We start from the raw sequence: 18326 nt of genomic DNA, 5'->3' as shown, positions 1-18326 counted from the left end.
TGAATACGTAATAAAGCAATAGACCTTTCAGCCCAATTCTAATTTTTATGGATAATCCATCATATAAAATTGAATCGAATGAAAAGCCTCTTTTAATTTTATGCACATTGCATTAAGCAAAAATATAATTATATGCAACAGTCTTTGACTTGAAGAAATTCTTTAACATTTAAACCTATTTTCTGCATATTCCAGCATATAAAATAAAATAATGTTTTGTGTTCACACTCACTCTTTCAAATAGACCCAAGTAAAACACAGCAAAAAATAAATAAAATCCTGTCGCTCTTAAAGCTATTTTCACCTGTTTAGCAGGAGTGGGGCCGATGGAGGTTTGCAGCGGTCATGTCAGTGGAGAATTCCAGGGGTTTCTCTGTGAATTTCACATTCCCGTGGCGGCTTGCTAGGTGCTTGCTCAGATTTGAAGTTTACTTTTTAACGTCACATGTGCTTACGTCACTGTCATGAGACTCTCTCACAAACAAAATCACAACGGTTTAGTAACGCAGTAATGCAGTGTGCTTACGGGAAAGTAACAGTAATCTAATTACTTTTTGAAGTAGTAATCCCTTACATTACTCATTATTCGAAAAAGTAATCAGATTACTTGTAATGTGTTGCTGCCCATCTCTGCTTGTCAGAATGTAAAAGGATATAGTACGTATACCTACCCATCTAAAGAGAGATGACTTGAGAACAGGCTACATTTTTTTTTGCTCCAATTTTAATATTAATTGGTGTTTTTACATTTTTAATCACTTATGATATTAGATTAGATTAAAATCTCATTTAAAAACAGAGCTCCTTAGCTAATTAGCCCAGTTGTGTGGTGGAACCAAAATACAGCATAACACCCTCACATTCCCAGTCACTCAGAATTTACACTCTGAGCTAGAGGATCACTGGCTGTCAGCCGGCTGCAGTGCCCTTCCCAGCCAATTTCCAGCTACTGTCTCACTCCTCCTCTTGTAAGACTACCTATATTCTGTCTATATGTTCTGTGCTATTCACTAAATAGCTGAATGCATCAATATATAAACTACCTAATAATATTTTTAGCGCATGTCTTGCACACAGTGTGACAAAATAATCTGTAAAAGGAATGTAATTAGTAAAAGTATTAAAAGTAAAACCAACAATCACTACAGACTGATTTGTGGCCAGTATTTGTTATTTGTGCATTTTAACTATAAATTTATAACTTAATTTCACCCTAACTGTTTGGTTAGATGTACAGATGGATGGATGAATGCTCATGTTTGGCCAATTATTGATTGATCTTTGATCCAGTAGTGCAGCCAAATTATACACTTATTTACACCGAGATAATCCAGTACAGAACAGACTCAGCTGTCATGGAGCACTACTTGTGTAGACTACACCTAAGACAGGAAGTTCAGTGACACCAACGCACACCTACTCCAATTTAGAATCACCAGTTGACCTAACATGCTTGTCTTTGGACTGCGAGAGGAAGCCAGAGCATGATAACGGAATCAGCACAGGCACAGGGAGAACATCCAAACTCCACACAGAGTTTGTAAGGTGAAATTACATTACAAACACGTAATCAATCAGTGGATATTAAACTGTGTAGTGTCAATGAATATAATGTATACGAAAAAAAGGACATGTTACTTCTGGTTGGTGGGCACACATGGCTTCTCTACATTTCCATTGTTGGGGCTTATTTACTGCTATCCTAAGCTTGAGCAAAATGGGTAACTCAGGTAGCAAGCATTTGGCTCTGGAGGAATGTCACAGTTTATCTGTTCTAGGCAAGGTCAAAGTTTAAATTCTTCCTTTATTTAAAGGTTTACTAAAGTTTGTCTAAGTCTATATATTGGCCCCAGGCCTGTGTGTCATGGGAGACACCACCAAGAACATTTCCCAACAACCCACTACTGAGGATCACTAGACCACACAAGCCTTTCTGCTACAACAAGGCTCGGATCCAAGAAAGTACTTGGATCGGGAATAGCCACTTGGGTGGAGGCCCCAGGGACAATGTGAGACGTGCAGAAGGGATTAGAACTCCCAGCTAGCCTGAGACTCACTAGCTCCCTCCGAAGGAACTGGAGGGAGTTGCTGGAGAGACAAGAATACCTGGTCATCTCAGGCCTCTATTACAGCTGTGACAGTGAAGTGAAAGAAGTATTTTGGAGAATGAATGAGAATGAAGAAAGGAAAACACCAAAATAAAATGATGACTCCAAAAGCCCCCCAAAAAAGCTGAATTTGAGTTAGTACTATAAATTACTTCATTAGCAATTAAATAGAGAAAAGTAGTCACAGAGTAAAAGACAAAATCAGTCCAAGTTCAAGGTTCATCTGGCTTTAATTTTCCAAGATATACCTCAGCAAATCAGTTAAGGTCAGAGAAAAACACCAGAATCCTGTCACCGACACACTTTCTTGTTAAAACAGACACTGAGGTGGTGCTTACAGGAGTGCCTCCAGTTGCCTGAATACAGCTTTACTGGCCTCTTGGGGTACTTGTTCAAAGCAAGCACAATTGGGCACATTCCCATTCTTACGAAAGCTACCTTAGCGTGTTCTCTGGCAATGCTAGCAGCCGCCTTAAAAGAGACTGACAGTTCCTCTGTTGCAACCCTGATGCTGTAGGCGACTTGACGAATGAGAGAAAAAGCTGGAGAGATTTGCGCTTAATGCCACAGAGGCGCTTCCCTTTCCCCTCCTGTACTCCAGGGCAAAATCCAAGGCATCTGACTCTCAAATATAAGGCCTCCGACTTTCCTATTTTGCTCAAATCCTATGTGATGCTTGGATTTTTTTATTTTTTTTCAAAATCTTGACATTTATGATGCACTCTGTTGCTCTGTGCTTTGCATTCTTATTCTTAGCGTTATTAATTTCAGTTTTGAAGTTTGACTTTTTAACATTTGTAGGCTACTCTGCAGTACATTAGGATTTTGTCAGACCATTTCATGAAAAATGGAGTAGTGTGGCACAAACAGAATAGATTAACCCAAAATGATGATGCTACGGGTAATCTGGGTTTCACTGAAAGGAGCTTTTAGTGTTTAATAGACCAATATCAGTGTGTAGGTGTGTGTTTCTGAAGGAGCTGAGTGAGCACACACATATGTATTGATTGAATCTGGTTTGCTGTGGATGGCAGGCAGTCCAGGGGGAGATGGTTGGAAGTATGTAATGTGAGGCGGATGCAAGGAGGTAGGGGTGAGTGGGGTAGCATCTCCAAAGAAAAGTCCTTCTGAGGCCATTGTCAACTAATGTCTTGTTTAGATCCAATAGCCTTGTACAGCAGATTCTAGGTGCCACACTAAGTGCTGACAAGAGAGTAGCCACAAACGGCAATGAAAGGCTTTCAATTACAAGTTAAAAGGCATAGCTTAATGAGGACAACATCACAGGGCAGGGGAAAAATGAAAACAAATTGAGATAAGTTGAAGGCGAATGTTTTGGTATGACAAAAGACAAAAAAGAAAGAAAGAAAGAAAGAAGAAGTGTCACTAAAACTATGGAAATCTATCACATACTACTGAAGGGGGGAGCATGCCTGTTTGTGTTGGCTGGGATGTCTGAGAGATGGTCCTAGAGGAGCAAACACACCCAACCAACCGAGTCAACTCTCATATTGCTCTCCCTTCACTATTCACTCTACTTTGACTTGACTTTCAAAGGCTAAGGATTCTTTCCCTCAAAGGAGATGCAGAGAAAAACAACAACAACAACACTGCAGCTGTCTATGTCAGAAGAGCAACATCTTGAAATAAATTTCTTTCTTTTTTTTTCACAGTTTTTCAGATTTACAAGATGATTTTTGTTTTGCTCTGCTTCTTTCTCCAAAATAATTTTCCTGTAAAAGTCTTGCTCAAAAGCTAGAACTGCTCCCCAAAACTATAAATAATTCACAAGTACATTTCACCCTGGTTCATATTCTGATTCCCCACAGGCACTAAGGAGGTGAACGCTACAGGAAAGTCATTCACAGTGAGGAGTAGCCTTCAGTTCCAGGTGGACAAGCGGGATGACGGCGTTGCCTACACCTGCAGTGTGGAGCATGTGTCTTTGTCCAAACCCTACATGACAACCGAGGTCCTGGAGGTCCACTGTGAGTGGGGTCATAGCCTGTAAAACTGGGTAGATTAGCATTGCTTAGATTAGCGAAATACATGGATTGAGATTGCAGTTATGTGTCCAGGTTTAGTCTTGCATTTGTTCTGGATTAATATGGGATTATCTTGCAGGTAAGGGATTAGTGCCTAAACAGAATAGTGATATGGGCTATAGCTAAGAGCTGCTCAGTAGGCACAGAGCTAACTACTGTTGCATTTTGTGTTAGAACCACTTTTTTGTGTTTCTTTTTTTGTCTCCTCTTTGCAGATGCTCCCCATCTGGAGATTGCACATTCACTCATCATCCCACAGGAAGGCCAATACTTCAAACTGGAGTGTGTTTCCATAGGCAACCCAATGTAAGTTGAAAAGCATTTACAACTTCAATTTCATATCAGCACAAATAGTGCAAATTGCACCTAAATGTAATTTGTTTTGTGCCTTGAGATGACTTGTGAAAATGAATTGAAGTGAAATCAAATTCATTATGGTTTGTTATTGTTTTTGTTTTTTTTATCACAGCAGTTTATTCAGTTGCAGTTAAATACATTTTCTCAAATTCTTTCCCAGACCTGAGCCAGTGGAGTGGTCTAAAGATGGAGGAGAGCTGCCAGACATTGAGCGTATGATTGTGGAGGGAAGGGAACTTACCATCACTATGCTCAACAAGACGGACAATGGCACATACCGGTGTGAGGCCAGCAACCATCTGGGGTCCAGTAGTGCTGAATACATACTGTTTGTATATGGTGGGTACTTCAGTAAGGGCTTTTTTTGTTATGCTTTATCATTTCCCTTTGTTGCTGCTTACAAAGCTTTGCAGGCAGTTGTGTTCAAACTCAAAGGCAGATGGTGTTCATCACAAAAATACAAACCCAGTCCATGTCAAAAAAGCGAGAGTCAACTGGTAACTGTAACTGTTGAAAACAACCTGTTTTAAATATGAACGATTTTTCAATACAGGGAAATCAATAAATTGATCATCTTTGCAATATCAGATAATCAGTTGTTCAAAGTGGAGACACTTTAGGTAAGGAGTTTATGGGAAGGTAACTTCACTTCAATCATTTAACAGTCATTGATTAATAATTTATGAATTTCAGCTATCAAGGTCTCCACACCCACACATCTCTTTGAACGATAGGCAGATAGACTTAATGAATGGATATTTGGATAAGCATAAATGGGTAAACATGTTTCAGATCTTTTTCATCAAAAATAAATAAACAAATAAATAAATAAAAATCAGATTTCCCTGAATAATGTTTGGCATTAATTTGAATGCCTTCTAGATTAAATTGGTTTTAATATTTCAGACACTTTAACCACACGTTTTAACTACTATTACTACTGCAACATATGTTGTCGATATAATGGCTGGCAAATATACAGTTTTAACATTCAACACAGCCATTGGGTTCAATGATTTCAGTGTATTCTAACATGGCCATTAAGTCTACAACCATGAATAAAATGACTCACCAAAGTTGCTCAGCTAAGATGTCTGTATATTTCATTAGAAAACTGCTGGTAGCTCACAACAGAGAAGGAAATTTAATTATGTGAAAACACACTGATGTATAAGGTCAACACGACACTTTACATTCTGCTTCCATCTGGATCATCAGTTGTCATTCGTAGATGACACACCGTCTTCAAATGACAACCTGCACATCCTCATCAGCATTTTGGCTTTTTAGTTTGTGAGACAGCTCTAAAGTGAGACATGTGTTTGTAGTAAATGAGATAAAATATTTATTATTATATCAGAAAAAAACTTGCTATATGGTGGTTTTATATTTCTGCCAATTAGCAATAAAAGATGGTGCAGAAGAGAGTAGATTGTGACTTGCAACAGCTAAACGGTATTATTTGACACAAAGGTGGCATAATAAGAATGATAAGTTAAGTCTGTTTAAATATCATCAATTTGCAGTTCAAATATATATTTTCTTTATAAGAATAATACATATCGTGCAGCACAGAGATCTGTAGTCATGCAGTTTTCCACTCCATGTACTCAAGAATCCACTTTCAAATTTCGCCTTGGCACTATGCAGGATAACACAGTTTACCTCACTACTTATCACGGCGTGGGTTTAGCTTCTGGACTCTTCCTGTGAGGAAACAGAAAAAAAAGTGTTAAGGATGCAGAATTTAGCTTCCAAGTACAGCCTGGAGGAGAGATAAGTTAATCCCGAGACAGTGAAGGGGTTGAGAGAATAAAGACGACATGGTCCAGAAAATGGTTCGTTAAGGCCTCTGCAGCGCATGTTTGTAACATTTATCAAATACGGCTAAAAATAAAAAAATAAAAAAGGCAGAAACAAGAGCAGAATATTGCAATTCAACATGGATTTATTTGTTTCCACTTTTGCCAGCTAAACAGTGCCACTGGAGATTGTAGTTTGTTTGTGAACGACTTATCGCCGCACAGACTTATTCAACTCCCGAGCAGTTAGTGGATGTACGGCAGCTTTTCTGTGTGATTTTTAAAAGCAAAGGCTTTGGGGAAAAAGAAAGCTCTTCATTGGGAAATATGAAAAGAAAAGGATGACACATTGGTCTTTTCAGCTTTTGTTATCTTGTTCTCCCCTTTCAGCATGTTCATTGAACAGGGGTAGGCAGTGATGCCAGCCTAGTGTAGATCACTGTATCACCCTGTCATATCTAGACACCATGTGCTGATCTAAGGTTTCCTTCCTCGCATAAGATGTTTTTTTTTTTATTTCAAACCAGAAAAAAGAGAAATTTGTTGAACTAACCCAGGTGTTTAGAATTATACATACCCAGAGGGTTTCTAGCTTTTGTAATACTGGCTTAGGAAATAACAGATGCGATAACCCTCAGCATCCATCTTTTACTAAATACAAAGGTTCTGGTAGGGAGGATTGAGAAATTGAGTTGAGCAGGTAAAAAGATGCGTGAGACGGGCTCATTTCCACCGATGATGACAGTCATTTTTCAGGGCTACAATGTGTCTGGCTGGATACTTACCAGGTCTCTTTGGATCGTCTCAGCCTCTAAACCTAATTTGCTAATGACAAGAGAGATGAGAAGCCATAAATGTCATCGGTCTGAAGCAATATATCACAGACTGCAATTATATCCTTTAATATACTGCATTAAATAAAGAAAAAGAAACACTGTATTAGATGACAGAGCGGTAGTAACAGATACTAGTTTAATTAAATAGAGTCTGCATACATCTGTGAAGCTGCAGACTCACTCATGCCTGTTTCTTTCACATTTCATTGTGATTGATTGTACATTTTCACCTCAACAAGCATGACACATTGTAAGTTTCACTTTTCCTGTGTGTGCTCTATTTACCAGCCAATCATCAGATGCTTGAAATTTTAACAGATGTAAAAGTCCTTCGACTCCTTCATGCGTGACTCATCTTTTACAGGGTGATACTGCTGAAAGACTTTACTGATTCAGAGCTTGATTCATTGTGCAGCCCTTGTATTTTAACGTCAGTTCATTGTTTTCTTCTTCTTCTTCTTTTCGCTTGTATTTACTAAGGTGACGTAAAGTCATGAATTAAGCTGCACCAGCCACACACAGTAAATCACCAGGGCTGTGTGACTGTCCTGTCAGTTTCTCACACCGACGCCTGCGCTCCTCAGAGTGGTTTGTTTTCGCTTCCAGTTGTTCCTATTTTTGCTTAGCAGACGTCATCGCCTTCGTGCCTCCCTCTCTAGCCTCAATCCTTGCAGTCTTCTAATGCCTACATTGCCACATTAAGCATAGGCAGTCACAGCTGCGTTCACTTGCACCCGCTGTGTGGCCCCGCCTCCCCTGTGCTCCACGCACTCACAAACGTGACAATGAACACACGGCTGATGATTGATGAGCTCAAAACCAGGCTTTGAGCTAGAAAGTAACATTGTTTCATTTGATGAATTCAGTCCGCTATCCTTTTCACTTTCTATTTGTTTGTTTTTTTCTAACAACGCTGTTACATATGGATCATTTTTATTACTGCATGTGATTAATTCTGTTATTGATAGCTGATGTTATGCAGATATTGTAAAAATAACAAACCCCATTGTGGAGTTACTGCTGGTAAACCACTGCATACATAAAAGTCCAAGCAGGAAACATGAGTGTTCATACTTTTGTTCTTGGGCTGAAAATGAACATTATTGAAAATTATTAATGATAATTAATAACAATGTTCAGCAAAACCACATGCTTCATGTCACTATTTCACTCTGTCTCTCCTAATGGAATTACTGTTGCAGTGTTTGTGTATTATGACTTTGACATACTGAAGCACAAGAGCTCTCTGCAGGTAAAACATGGCTGCATTAAAAGAAAAAACAAGTTTGTTGGATGAGGAACTGCAAACATTACTTAGACTTAGGCTGTGCTTTGTTTTGGTAATAACTCGCATTAAAGGTGCCGATTAAATTTTCTTGTAAACAAACAAAGGTTATATTATGTTCCTGCAAAAACATATCGTTTTTAACTTTGACTAATATTTTCTTCCTTGTAAAATATTTGCTCCATATTTATCCCCTGGCAGTACCTTTGCAAATGCAATTTTTGGTCAGTGGAACAGCTTAAAACTGGCAAGAATGTGTATTGACAGCATGTGCTAAAAAAGGAGGGATAAGGAGCCTTATATAGTAACCAGAATATTAATCACACAGCCACACACACACAAACACAATGTGTGTGTATGATTTAAAACATTTAGGTGATGTTTGAACGTTTAAAGCAGATTCAAGTTCCCTCAGTATTAACACAATGGCACGCAGTACAAAAGAATTTGTTTTTCCATGTATCTCTACTGCTCTATGCATTCAGATGGTTTTGGTTTTTGGCACAGGTTTTGACATATTTGTCTCTCAAATATTCTGCATATGCCTGCCATAAAGAGTCCTGGGTAGTAGAATTTTATTTGTAATGTATAAGCAGGAAAAAAAGAGCAATATGCTCCAATGTAGATGAATTATTAAACAGGTACCAGTTAACTTAAAATACCCAAACCATGTGAATACTTGTGGAGGTTAGTGAGATAGTATTTGACCAATTAAGAAGCTACCTACGCACTAACTCTATACGTATACAACTTTCTTGTGCTGCTCTCTAAATCAACATTTATAGCAAGTCCAGTTAGGCATGTATTTGGCTCATGTGACAGCAAGCTGTGCATACCTGCACACTGTCAAGTAAACCAGAACCATGGAAATCTCTTTGTGTTTTCCTTTGAATTTTGTGGTCACCTTTTTTATCACGGTGTTGTTCCCCTCGTCTTCCCTTACTGCTGTCACTGTCTTCAACCATGGCAACAGCCAAAGACTTTCCAGGGCCTACAACAGGTAAATATCCCAGTAGATGATCATTTCAAGTCAGATTTAGAGTGCGTGATCTGGATCTGGCTCTGGGTCAAGACACATCACGGCCTCACCCAGCATGAGCCAAATCATCACCATGCATGGATGCTCGCTCAGTCGTTTTCTCTCCAGCCATGTCACAGGCTGCATAAGTTATCACACAATATGTTTCTATTTTGCTTTGTCTTTGCCACTGAAATAGATGGTTCTCAAAGGACCTCTGCTGAAGATTGTATTTGTGACAGTATCTATGTATATGATCCTGTGGTTACAGTAAATCAAAGTCAAAAATTATCTTTCAAATATCTGATCACAGAGCTCTTGAAAAGTATTTGTTCACCATTTTTTGTAGATTTGATCTAAGTGCAGAATTTCTGTTTGCAGGAATTTAGTTAGTTTTCTTTGTAAGACATTTTGAGTGGGATTGTGTCTAATTAATGCAACATGATTAAAACAACTTATCTCTCTTAATGTAACTGAACATCAGATCAGGCAAAATATGACCGACGAAATTACTCTTGTCCCTGTGTGCTCTTGAAATGACCTTTTGTTGTTGAATGTAGCAACTTACATCCTATCTTATTTTTTATGCTGCTTTATTTTAGTTTGTTCCAGAGCAGTAACTACTGTATCTACACAATCAGTACCAAATTCTGTTAAAAATGCACCAGCCAAGTGTGATATAAAAGATTCCTTATGCTCCTTGCTGACAGTGCTGTACAGATCATTCTATCCATTAACATGCAACCAAATTCAGTTAATTCAGATCAAAAAAAAAAGAAAATTCAGAGTTTGCAGTGCCTGCTTGTGAGTTGATGAAACAATCGTGGTGGTCTATTCTGCATGGAGTTTAATAAACTGCATGTTGCACAGCTTCATCCCTCTTTTTTTTTTTAACGTCCCGCACGCTGGGATTTTAAAAATGAGGGTTGCATTCGTTACCAGCAGAGTATAACAAGGTTTGTAGAAACATCGCCGCAATCATTTCCCAGGGTCACTTTGGAAAACCGAGCACAAGCCATAACCATTCATCAGCCTGAGATAATGAGAGCACACAAGGTGCACAGTAAAGACACAGCCACTCACAGTTTATCACAGGACCGGCACAAAGGCATGCTCCTGCCTGGGAAACCCTCTGTCTGCTTTCTGCCCAGAGGATGCACAGTGTTAAATAACGCTTATTTAAAAACCTAGTCCTGCGCATTATGAAAGTAGTGCTAGGAAAACAGAAACATGAAAGACAGAAAAAAGGAGGATAATGCCAAGCTTTTTAATTGTATAGAGATTTGTGGTATTTCCTAAGATTACTTTTTTTTTCTTTTTTTAACAACTGTTCAGGTACTTCAAAGCAGTCGTTTCAGGTTGTTCTAAATCTGACAGAAGCTCATCTGCTACTCTTGTGCTTTGTTCACAAGTGTAAAAGCAACATCTGGATTTTTTCAGGTTATTTGCAGCAAAATACCTTTAATGCTGTTTAATAAACACCTACAGCTGCATTGACAGTAGAAGCTTCCAGTTGTTAAGTTATCATTCCTCCACTTTTTCTCATCTCCTCTCTCTATCTGTTGTGTTTCAGATCCTAATGCTTTAGGACAGCATGGACCTGACCACGCTTTAATCGGCGGAGTTGTTGCAGTCGTGGTCTTCATCACCTTGTGTTTGATAATAGTCCTTGGACGATATCTGGCCAGACATAAAGGTAAAAGAGGTCTCCTGAACTGCTCTGAATATCACTTTGCTTGTTTGCAGTAAATGAATATGTCTTGCACTCTCTAGCTGGTGGATAACTTGCTTTTTATGTCTGCAGGGACATATCTAACACATGAGGCCAAAGGAGCAGAGGACGCCCCTGACGCTGACACAGCCATCATCAATGCTGAAGGAAACCATGTGCATGCAGAAGAAAAGAAAGAGTACTTTATTTAGACTTCTTTTTCCTCACTTCTTTCATTTCATGACAACCTTTGACAGCAGACGTGCAATTTTAAGCTGTCTCAGACTCACTGCATTGTCTTTTTTAATTTATTGTTCTGTCTTTTTTAGAAAGCAATCATGCTTAGATATGCTTGTTTTCAAAGCATTCACTAACAAAATAGCCTTCGTCTTTTGTAATATAATCCATGTACAATTGGATTATGTCCTTTTCAGTTTTTCTGTGCCTAAATGCTGTACATTCTTCTGCATTTCTTTCATTGCCTGTATTTTTCTCTACTCTTTCTTACGTTACCTGTTATACAACCTTTTGCAGATTTTTAAAATTCAGAAGTAACAACAGTAATTTTGTTCTCCAACTCAACTCTCAGCATTTGAAAAGGTTTTTCTGTAGGAGCAAAATATGTTAAATACATCAGTTTTTAAGGATTACATGATTGGCTTGGATGTTTCCCGGAGCTAACCCTCCTCAGACATGCCGCACACGTTTAGAGCATCTTAAAACAGATCAGATACTTTAACAAACACAAAGCAGAAGCACAATCTGAGTGATTGTCTCAAGATGAAATAATCGCCCTCTTAGCATTGTCTGTATATTCCTGCACTGATTTTTTTTTCTCCTTTTTGTTACACTGTTGATTTATAACCAACAAAGAACAAGTTAGAAAATTAAAGCACAAAGTCTGAGGACTATTACAGAGGGGAAAAAACATCAACTGCTTTTTGTCTCAGGATTCAATATGAGTCTAGATGGAGAGATGGTGTCAGACATGTGAAGAAGACTTCAGTTCAATCGCAGTTATTGTCGTGGATGAAAAACGTTTCCTTTTTGTTGGCGATTTGTTGTAATATCCAAACTGAATGAGTGGAACCTTGTGTCGGTTCATTATTTATGTTGAGTTTTATTGAACAACTATGCTAAATGTGTGGATATTGCTGTAAAATACTTTGCTAACGTGAATATTAGTGACCAATATTGTTGAATCTTGGGATCCCTGACACATTGCAGTTTGTATATTAGCATATACAGCATTTAACGGTACTTCACAGATCTTTCATGTTTTTCCATTTCTTTCCAATTTTGTTTTGCCCGAAGGCATGTAAATAATATGTAAGTATTCAATTTTAGTAAAAGGAAGAAAAACTCTGGTTATAGCCTTTAATTTCAGGTCATATGAGTTCCAGTCACTTCGAGGACAGCGTTTTCACATTTTTGAAGATTTCTTCAAACAGGGATTCTAATGAAATGCTTAAAATGTTACAAAAAAAAAATCTGGGTAAAAATATATGTATTTATTATTATTATGGCTGATTGACTTTCTTATATGATACTATATTGATTGATATTATTGCTGTTATTATGAAGTAGTTGTCTGACATTAACTTTTCCATTTTTATTTCTGTAAGTTCTCATAAAAGAACAATACAAGGATCACCGTTATGGCCTTTGAGTTTGCTGCAAACAGTACTAATGACATGTTTAGGCATTGGTGAATCAAACATCCCCTCACTGTATATAATCACTGTATCAAAGACATTGAACCACATTGCCAATGCTCATACATGTTATTTTGTTAGTTCAGTATGATGCTATAAATAACTCATTTTGTACAGATTTAAATTGCTGTAATTAATTTGCTTTTTATGGGGGATGTGTGAGGTTTGCTTTTTTTCACAGTATTGAATATTCATTTTTCAACTATGCCACTGTAAAATGAAAAAAAAAAAAGATGCGAAAAAAGAGAGATGAAGTGCGGATTAAAAAATGAACAACTTGAAAGATGTCCTTTTGTTGTTACTAAATTTGCACCTTGAAGCGCCTTGCCGTGATGAGTTGGAGCGCTATTACCTGCACTCAGTGAATCAGTCCACGTAGCTGCCGCTGAGCGAGAGAAGCATATGTGGTAGGCAGTGCTGTGACTTAAGTTGCACTATAATTGATATTCTATACTACTATAGTAACTGTTAAGTATTACTTGCCGTTAGTGTTAATAATATATGCAAAGTGTCTGACTTGTAGAAAGATTAAAAATCCATGAAGCTCCTCGGGAAGATTGCCCGAGGCATTTAGCTTCAACTCATGATTTGTGCATTAATACAGGGCGACAAAAGGAACACTTAAGTCTTCCCAAATTCCACCGTGTCTCAGTGGACCTGAGTTTGTTATGCTTCAAGTGGCTTCAGGAAGCTACTCGCAGACACCCACACAGCAGGCTGCTGTTGCCCTTGTTTTAACAAATTAGACAGGAAGTAGGTTGGGTTCGGTCAAGGATGCTGAAATGCAGTTGATTGCTTTAAAAGTGAAGAAAAATTCTAATACTTGAGATGAAACTTTATTTAAGCCAGTAGCCAGAGAAAGATGAAATAGATATTCTTTTTTTTTCATAGTTTTAAGAAGCTGTTACAGTTGAGACAATTGTAGAGTTAAAGCATGTGCCGCAGATGTTGTGTTTACTTTTGTGAAACATAGAAGAGTCGTATACCACCATTCATGTTCACTTAATTACTGGAAACAGTCATTTCTGTGGGATAAATATTTACTATGATATACATGAAACCAAATGATATGCCTTTGAAATACCCTGAATATAAGCAACATATATTATTACATATATCCATATTATTTATTTAAATATGGCTCAATGAATATCTGCAGATGAGAATTAAAAATTCAGCACCCTACCAAATCTACACTGAAACAAATTTTCATTTTCATAGCCTACATTTAGTAATATATAACAGACAGCGTGCCGTAGCAATTTAGAAAAATACAAGAAGACACCTTTAATGGTCCATTATCACTGCTTCAGTGACACAGATGTACTCTTGAAATGTGAGGACGAGACGATAGCCTTGCACAGATTACTGAGCTCATATTAAATGTCTCAGCATCCTTAAAGGGAGATCTCGTTCCAGGACACAGGACCCAAGTCATTACGATCCTCTATTCTTTAGCTCCCATTGACCTTGAGCATAATGTTGCTTCCCAGCAGACTAATGTTGCTATTATCAACACACTGTCCGACCAACCATCTGCCTGCTTCACACAACGCCCGGCTCCCCCTCTCCTCGCACACAGACGGTTCCCAATGCTCACTTCATAATCATTACCACCAAAAGCCCAGCCAGTTCAAATAAACATCAGCTCCCACTATTGCACCCCTTCACATTATTAAAAGCTCAGTGCTTCATTAAGCTATGTAAATTGAGATAGACTGTCTTGAATAATGCCTGGCAGAAAATAATGCTAAAAATCCATCATCATTTAGTAACTGGATATCAAGAAGGCAAACATTTATGTGTAATAGTAAATTGTGAGTTGGGAAATGGATTTTCGCTTTACCCTTGAAATGCGAGACCCATACCCTGGGCAATGTAACAATCACAGCATGACCTCTGAGGAGGCCTTGTAAGTCTTACTAAACTGAAGAAACTGATCCCCACTGTACCCTGTAGGCAGGGTCCATATCAGCTCACAATAAGCGCTTATCATAGCAGAACAGAAGTGTCTGACAAAATTCTTCAGGGACAAACGGATATCTTAAAAACACAACACTTAAACACATTGGGCCTACATACTGATTTTAAATGTCAAAAGTTATTCCTTTAGTTAATAGTCATTACAAGTTTCATTTGTGCATTTGTGTGTTATTCATGAGCGTTAAGCTTCTCTTTTTTTTTTTTTGAGTTTTATTATCAAGGCTCTGGAAGAAAAGTAAAGTTTTTACAAAAACATGAGCCCCGCTGCTGTCAACATATTTTTTTGTTGTTGTTTTTTTCCTTTTCATTACACAATTCTGCTGTAGATTAGTGACAACTGGCAGAACCATTGAAACAAGGGGCATAAAAAGCCCTCCAACCATAGCACAAATAATGGTCCTTCTCTTGGATTAACTGTACAACGTTTTATGCAAAAATAACAGTTATTTCACTTGTTTTCACTATCCAAGCATGTAAATTGCCTTGTGTAATTCACGGGGCGATTTGCGTAGGAAGCAAAAGGATAAAAGGATTTCAAAGATGGGGTGTGGTGCAGTATGCTTAACAGAGGTGATGGAGAAGTGTTTGTCCTCTGGATCATGTTTTTAATTACAGATTTAAAAGGTATTAGTGATTCTGCAAAGTAGCCTGCTGATTCATGCAAACATTTAGTCAGTGCTGTACTTACAGATACTTTAACTGTGACATCTCTCATATTGCTTTGTAGGACAAGCGGTGTGGAAGAGTTAGCTTATAATTGTTGCCCTGCAGCTAAAGGTTTGGTATAAAAGATGAAAAGCAGGATATTTTTCAATATCCTGCTTTTTATTTTCAGTCCTTTGAATAGAAACTCTGTTATCACTGGCCATAGAAGCCTGGGATTGCATTGTTTGTGCAAATGGATTTTGTCTTTGATTGACAGCTCACTCTAATGGAGAATCGGGAAGAATCATAATAGCATGTTTACAGCACTGCTGCTACCTTGGAAAATGGCCCATTGCAGAAAATTCTCACAACGACACAAACTGTAGTTACCGATAATCTCCTAGAACATTATGGATTTGTCAAAATACCCACAGCTAGATTATTTTAAGGTTTTCTCACATATCTATAAACAGGTTTGTGTTGTTTTTGTAAATATAAAGGGAGTACAGGTTGAGCACAGCTGAGGCTTCCTGTAGCCCCATTTCACTTAACGTTTACACCTCATGAGTATCTGTACTGCATCGGAGAGCTATGGGATATTATCTTGAGATGTGTTATGCCTAATCATATTTGATGAGATTAAACAGATCACTCACGCTTCTAGTTGTGACAGGGCCGAGTGGAAGTTAGAAGGAGTCAAATGATCTGGAACAAAGAACATGAGCTTGTGTATCCCCCCAGATGCATCACCATGCCATTAGTCTAGATGAATGTGTACAGTCAGACACAATTCCCTTGTTTGCTGCATGAGGGCTTCCACTTTGTGAGGCAGTAGCTCTGCTGTGCGAATCAGGCCACATGCAGGTCCATGGATTGATGACTGAAACAGGGCTACCCACTGTATTTTAAACTCATTCATCCACACTGACTCACATTCTCTGTGGTGCATCTTTAAATAGCCTTCCCTGGGATTGTCTGCCTGCCAGTTGATTAATTCTATATTGCATGTGCATGTGTGTGTGCGTGAGTGTGTGCGTTTGGTTTAATTACAACAAACTTTTCTGAATTGTTTAGGTGAAATTTAAATCATGCAGGCACCCGAGAATACACAAGCCAGCCTTGTTCTGGTTAGTCTTTTGGGGCGGGGGGTAGGAGAGGGTTGAAAGAGGAGAGTTGTTGAGTGTTTGGTGGTGGGGTGTAGTACTGTACCTGTGGCATAAGGTATGCAATAAATAGCTTGCCATCTGTTTGGATTTGAACACTTGAGATTCTTCCAAGAAACTCACCAGAGACTTAATTAAAGTTGGAATATTAGGAGCGTGAGACTGACGTTCCACTAATAAAATGACAGCTAGAGGAAATTCTTGAATTAGTTTAAAACAGATATTCTTTTTTTTTCTTCAAAATAAAAAAAGAAAACTGTGACTGTAAGGGAAGCGTTTAACCTTGTAAATTATTCCAATCGTTTTGATGATTTTTTATGATTCTAATCTCCATTTATTAAGGACATCTGCTCTTTCCAGCAAATAGGCACATTTAATGAAGACACAGGAAATGATGTATGTTCATACAAGTAATATGTTGAATACGGAAGTGCTGCGCTGTTGGTTAAATGAGTGATTAGCCACTTAATCGGTGGATAAAGAACAATATTTGTTATGGAAAGATGATGTGCTTTAAGTTTATTGTCTCTTAAAAAAGGGGCTACTGCTAAATAAATCAAAATAAATATTCGATATGCTTCTGAAGGCTTAATATAAATCAATGAAATAAATATTTTATCAAAAGCAACAGTGAATAACTTTTCTGAAAACTACACATAAACTATCCAGAACCATTCTTATAACCTTGTGTTGCTCAAACAATGGTTGCACCTCTGTCATTGCATACGTACTTGTATTTGTTCAAATCACTCCCATGACAAGAAAATAACTGTTAATTTTTCAGCAATTTGTTTGGGCAGGAAAATCCAAAAGCAATGCATAGTCTTTAATTTCATCAAGAGTATGGTCCTCCATACAAGAGAAGTGGGGTTTTATAAATGAAAAAATGAGAAATGTTCATATTTTTCAACTACCTAATTAAAGAACATATTGGCTATTATAAATTTTCATCTGTATATTGCATATTCTAAATTTCTTTTGCAAATTGCAACCCTTTTCTAGTAAACACATGATATTAATTTATACACTATAACATACTGCAGTTCTTACAAACTGTGGTACCTGCAGACTGCCAGCTGTCTGGATGTAGGTGGACATGAGATGTTGGCATCAGCCTCAAGGTCCTCCTCTCCCTTCCCCAGTTGTTCTTTTTTCGGTTTAAGCAATAATACAATAGGACATCAGATTGGATGATTTATTTTTATTTTACACTTAGCTTTCTATTTTTAAGTCGGGATTTTAATTAACCATGTTGTAATGATGGCAGAACGCGGAGCACATTAAGTTGTGAATGATCTTCAGAGAGTGTGAAATTGGGTGGTTAAGTCAGAAAAGCTTTAATTGTACAGATAGCGATTTAGAGTGGAGACTATTTTAACTGAAGTACTGTATCTATTGTTTATTTAGAAGCTGTGCAGCCGTACAGAATGCCATTAGTTTTTCTGACTAATGACCCAGCAATCAATTTTACATTTTTAATTTTAGGTTGTTTTTTAGGATGCACAAAATCACGGTTATCAATTTGCTCCTTGTTGTCAAATCCACCAGCACAATAAAACTTTCGAAAGTTTCCTACAAGGAATACATTCGTATGAAAAAGAAAGTGCACAATTTTTAAACTCTTATGTATCGGGATGTTAAATAAATAAATAAATAAA

At 37.8% G+C, this 18326-nt stretch overlaps 1 protein-coding gene across 6 annotated transcripts in view; it reads left to right on the top strand.

Annotated features, from left to right (window-relative positions):
- Window positions 1–13160, top strand: part of LOC102309301 (cell adhesion molecule 2) — a 168397-nt gene extending 155237 nt beyond the window's left edge. For 4 of the 6 annotated variants that reach the window (XM_042219668.1, XM_042219666.1, XM_014334916.2 and 1 more), the window contains 6 exons: window positions 3938–4096; window positions 4369–4459; window positions 4671–4849; window positions 9407–9433; window positions 11025–11147; window positions 11256–13160. In XM_042219668.1, the coding sequence (XP_042075602.1) occupies window positions 3938–4096; window positions 4369–4459; window positions 4671–4849; window positions 9407–9433; window positions 11025–11147; window positions 11256–11374 (698 nt within the window). In that variant the 3' untranslated portion in view covers window positions 11375–13160. The remainder of the gene's footprint in view (window positions 1–3937; window positions 4097–4368; window positions 4460–4670; window positions 4850–9406; window positions 9434–11024; window positions 11148–11255) is intronic. The other 2 variants (XM_042219667.1, XM_014334918.2) reach the window with 1 other exon arrangement.
- The last annotated feature ends 5166 nt before the right edge of the window (window positions 13161–18326 follow it).

Source organism: Haplochromis burtoni, unplaced genomic scaffold (genome assembly GCF_018398535.1).
Source record: "Haplochromis burtoni strain Fernald_Lab_line unplaced genomic scaffold, NCSU_Asbu1 Contig_36, whole genome shotgun sequence".
NCBI lineage: Eukaryota > Metazoa > Chordata > Actinopteri > Cichliformes > Cichlidae > Haplochromis > Haplochromis burtoni.
Note: the sequence above shows the minus strand (reverse complement) of the source record. Positions and strands in the feature narration are given on the sequence as shown.